Source organism: Ornithodoros turicata, unplaced genomic scaffold (assembly GCF_037126465.1).
Source record: "Ornithodoros turicata isolate Travis unplaced genomic scaffold, ASM3712646v1 ctg00001263.1, whole genome shotgun sequence".
NCBI classification, from domain to species: Eukaryota; Metazoa; Arthropoda; class Arachnida; order Ixodida; family Argasidae; genus Ornithodoros; species Ornithodoros turicata.
Window position 1 is genome coordinate 52,380 of NW_026999527.1, and position 3,660 is coordinate 56,039.

The 3,660-nt window shown below is 49.0% G+C and overlaps 1 protein-coding gene across 1 annotated transcript; it reads right to left on the bottom strand.

Annotated features, from left to right (window-relative positions):
* Positions 1-274: 274 nt before the first annotated feature.
* On the bottom strand, positions 275-1,102 carry LOC135376742 (zinc finger protein 239-like). Its single transcript, XM_064609230.1, has one exon. It carries the CDS (start codon positions 1,100-1,102, stop codon positions 275-277), a length of 828 nt encoding a protein of 275 aa, XP_064465300.1.
* Between the last annotated feature and the right edge of the window lie 2,558 nt (positions 1,103-3,660).

Here is a 3,660-nt window from a genome sequence, read left to right on the forward strand (position 1 = left end):
TGTACTGTGGCTGAACCCAGCAGGACAGAGGTTGCATTTCTGTGGCTTCACGCCCATAGACGTCCGCCTATAAAGCTGCAGGTTCGTGGTGTGCCTCAAGTTTGCAAAACAGAGAATGCTCCTGTATGACTTCTCGCCCCACGCCGTGGTTGTATTCTGCGGGACAGAGGTCCCACCTTTATGGCTGCTCCCCCATGTGTGTCCGCCTGTGATGCTGTAGGTGCTTGCTCTGGCTGAACTGCGCAGGGTAGACATGGCACTTGTATGGTTTCTCTCAAGTGTGTGTCCGCTTGTGGTCCCGTAGGTGCCCGCTCCGGCTGAACTCCGCAGGGCAGACACCACACTTGTATGGCTTCTCACCAGTGTGTGTCCTCTTATGACACTGCAGGTTACTTCTCTGGATGAACTCTGCAGGGCAGACATCGCACTTGCATGGCTTCTCGCCCATGTGTTTCTTCTTGTGATGCTGCAGGTGCGTACTCTGGATGAACTCTGCAGGACAGAGGTCACACTTGTATGGCTTCTCGCCAGTGTGTGTCCTCTTGTGGTCCCGTAGGTGCCCGCTCCGGCTGAACTTTGCACGACAGACATCGCACTTGTATGGCTTCTCACCGGTGCGTGTCCTCTTATGACACTGCAGGTTACTTCTCTGGATGAACTCTGCAGGGCAGACATCGCACTTGCATGGCTTCTCGCCCATGTGTTTCTTCTTGTGATGCTGCAGGTGCGTACTCTGGATGAACTCTGCAGGACAGAGGTCACACTTGTATGGCTTCTCGCCAGTGTGTGTCCTCTTGTGGTCCCGTAGGTGCCCGCTCCGGCTGAACTTTGCACGACAGACATCGCACTTGTATGGCTTCTCACCGGTGCGTGTCCTCTTACGGCGCTGCATGTCACTGCTCCGGCGTAACTTTGCAGGGCAGACGTCACACTTGTATGGCTTCTCCCCATTGTGTGTCCGCTTGTGCAGCCGTAGATGCGCATTCCGGTTGAACTCTGCAGGACAGAGATCGCACTTCCATGGATTCTCGCCAGTGTGCATCATCTTGTGGCGCTGCAGGTGCGTGCCCTGGATGAACTCTGCAGGACAGAGACCGCACATGTATGTCTTCTCATCAGTACGCTTCGAAACGTGGCGTGGTTCTCGTGGCTGACAGACTGTGAGAATGCAGAGGGACACACGTCGCACCCGAAACCCTCCTCTCCCACCTGAATATTTGATGGAAGAGTAGCAGGACACTTTTCAGACTCATTGTGACAGTGTGCCAACATGTGGTGTTGCAGTCTGGCTTTGGACGTGCATGCAAGTCCACACGACTTGCTCTTTTCAGGAGGTCGTTCCGTGGGTGGATCTTCCATAGTGACTACTGCAATGTTGTTTAATAGCTCTTCAACCGTTGCTGTGATCTTGAACTGAGCATTTGAGAAAGTGCAACCTGGAGATACTTGATCACAAGTGCCTCTTGGCTTGTTCTTAATATGGAGGATACCGGTGCTTTCTCTTGCTGCTGAAATTTCAAAAATCTAACATTCAGAGGGCGAACCAGTCCAACCGCATCTCTAGTTCATAATTTTTGAAAAACCAGATGGCACCACGTTCGCTGTGCTTTTTCAGGCTCTCCTCGTCAGACTCCGCAAATCATCCCCATTGTACACGATTGAAGTTGCAAGTTTAAAGTGGCTCGTCCCCTCTCATATTTGCTGAAAGGTCAAGTGCCGGTCCTTCAAACATATGCCCCGAGTCCCATTCAGAACAGACATGGCCTTCTGTTTCTTTTCTTTTCGTGTATAAGTACTTTTTTAAACGTACTAGCAATTCATGAATTCACTTTTTGGACTTGGTGAAGCCTAGCGTAAGTGGAAAGGGTTCCTTTGATTCTCGCGATGCGCCATCACCCCCTCCTTCGTTTCTTTATCGCAACGAGGGGTCAGTGGAGAGATTTTGAAGGATTAGATGATATTTGGAAGGTCGGAAGGCCTTTACGATAACGGCTCCAAAAATATGATAAGACAAGCACCTGATTCCTTTATAGTGGCTGGCATCACGTTACTGATCTTGAACATCACAACCTAGAGCGTGGTTTTTGTAAGGCGTGTCCGACGTGCAAGGATCAATAATGGGTGCTTCTTTGTGATTACGTATTAGTGCCACGGAGGAACGTTCGGTGTGAGCAACACATAGCAGAAGACCCGGGTGAGCTCTTCGAGCTGCTGATGTTTTCTCTTGTTCGCTCTTTCATTGATATCATGGCAGCGTTAACAGAATTGTACCAGCACGCTTCTTCGTGTGACATAGGTGTACGCAGGCCTTCTGCTATCTAGGAGATGTTGGTGCGAGCGGCGTACAGATGTTCGCAGATGCACCGGGGACAGCACAAGAGAGTGGGGCACAGAGGTTTGATGTGGGCACTGGGATGATTTCAGAGAGAAGTGCGTCGACATTCGGCGGAAAATTGTGGCATAGCCCATCGGTAGTTGGATTCGAACAGGCCGCTTCATATTCTTACGCACGCCCTTTACTATCGTCAACGAGCGGACGCCCCATCCCGCTCCGAGATGCCTGTAGTCACTCAGTGTGCCACAACGCGCCTCACGTGATGTCGTCCACGTAGTCTGGCAACACGACTGCCACGGAGATACAGTGTAGGCCAGTGTCTCCCAAACTGAGGGTTCCAACCACCAGGGTTATCGTGACACATTCAGCGCAGGGGAGGGGGGGGGGGTGAAGCGAATCGGCTCAGAAACAATAAAGAACAGAAGTCCATTGACCATGAAAGATGAAAATCACTGCAAAGGTTAGCCAGCTGTAGGAGTCGAACCCACATCTTCTGGATTACCGGTCCAGGGCTCTACCAATTGAGCGAATCACACACCTGCCCAGCGACTTCCAAGGGCGCGTCATCTGAAGGGAAAAATCAACCACTCTCTCTCATTCATCCTCCTTTCACTCTTACATTTTTATTGTTGTTTTATTGGTGCCCAAGAACAGCCTCATAGGCCTTAGTATTGGCGCACACAACATCACACATGTTAAAATGAGATACAAAATACTGTACAAGAAAGCAAGATAATTGAACAAATTAAAGAAGATGGGAACAATAGAAAGGAAACCAACATAGATACTATATGAAAAAGCCAAAAACAGACATGAAAGATTATCAAAGTAGTAGATGTTACGATAGGCACATGGCAATATCTCTCTTAAAGGACACAAAGGAAGGAGAGAGGATGTCACATGACATTGAAACTGAATTCAGCAACGTTTGGCAACGTACAATTGGATCGTAATTAAGGACAGAAAGTCTTCACATAACATGAAGGCGGATTGCGGAACGCAGCTCGAGGAAGACAAAAACTCAGACGACTTAAGAGAAATCAATAGATAGTACACATTTATAAGTAAACAAAGCATCAGGAATATTGCGTCGTGCATGCAGTGGGCGTAAGTTGAAATGCTTCAACAAACCATAGCTAGTAGTCATACAATTTTAAGGCCGGGATGCGGCGTAGAAAAAAGTAGTGAATGACGTGAAGAGCTCTTTTCTGGACAGCTTCAAGGCGATTCATATCAGTGACGCACAGAGGGGGGGGGGATATGTTTAATAGTGAAAAGGATGACATTTGTATTTGGACCTCTGCTCTTCGTCGTGATGCGATTCA

Excerpts from the sequence above, each read along its gene's own strand:
- LOC135376742 (XM_064609230.1), bottom strand. The coding sequence starts at position 1,102 with ATGTGCGGTCTCTGTCCTGCAGAGTTCATCCAGGGCACGCACCTGCAG.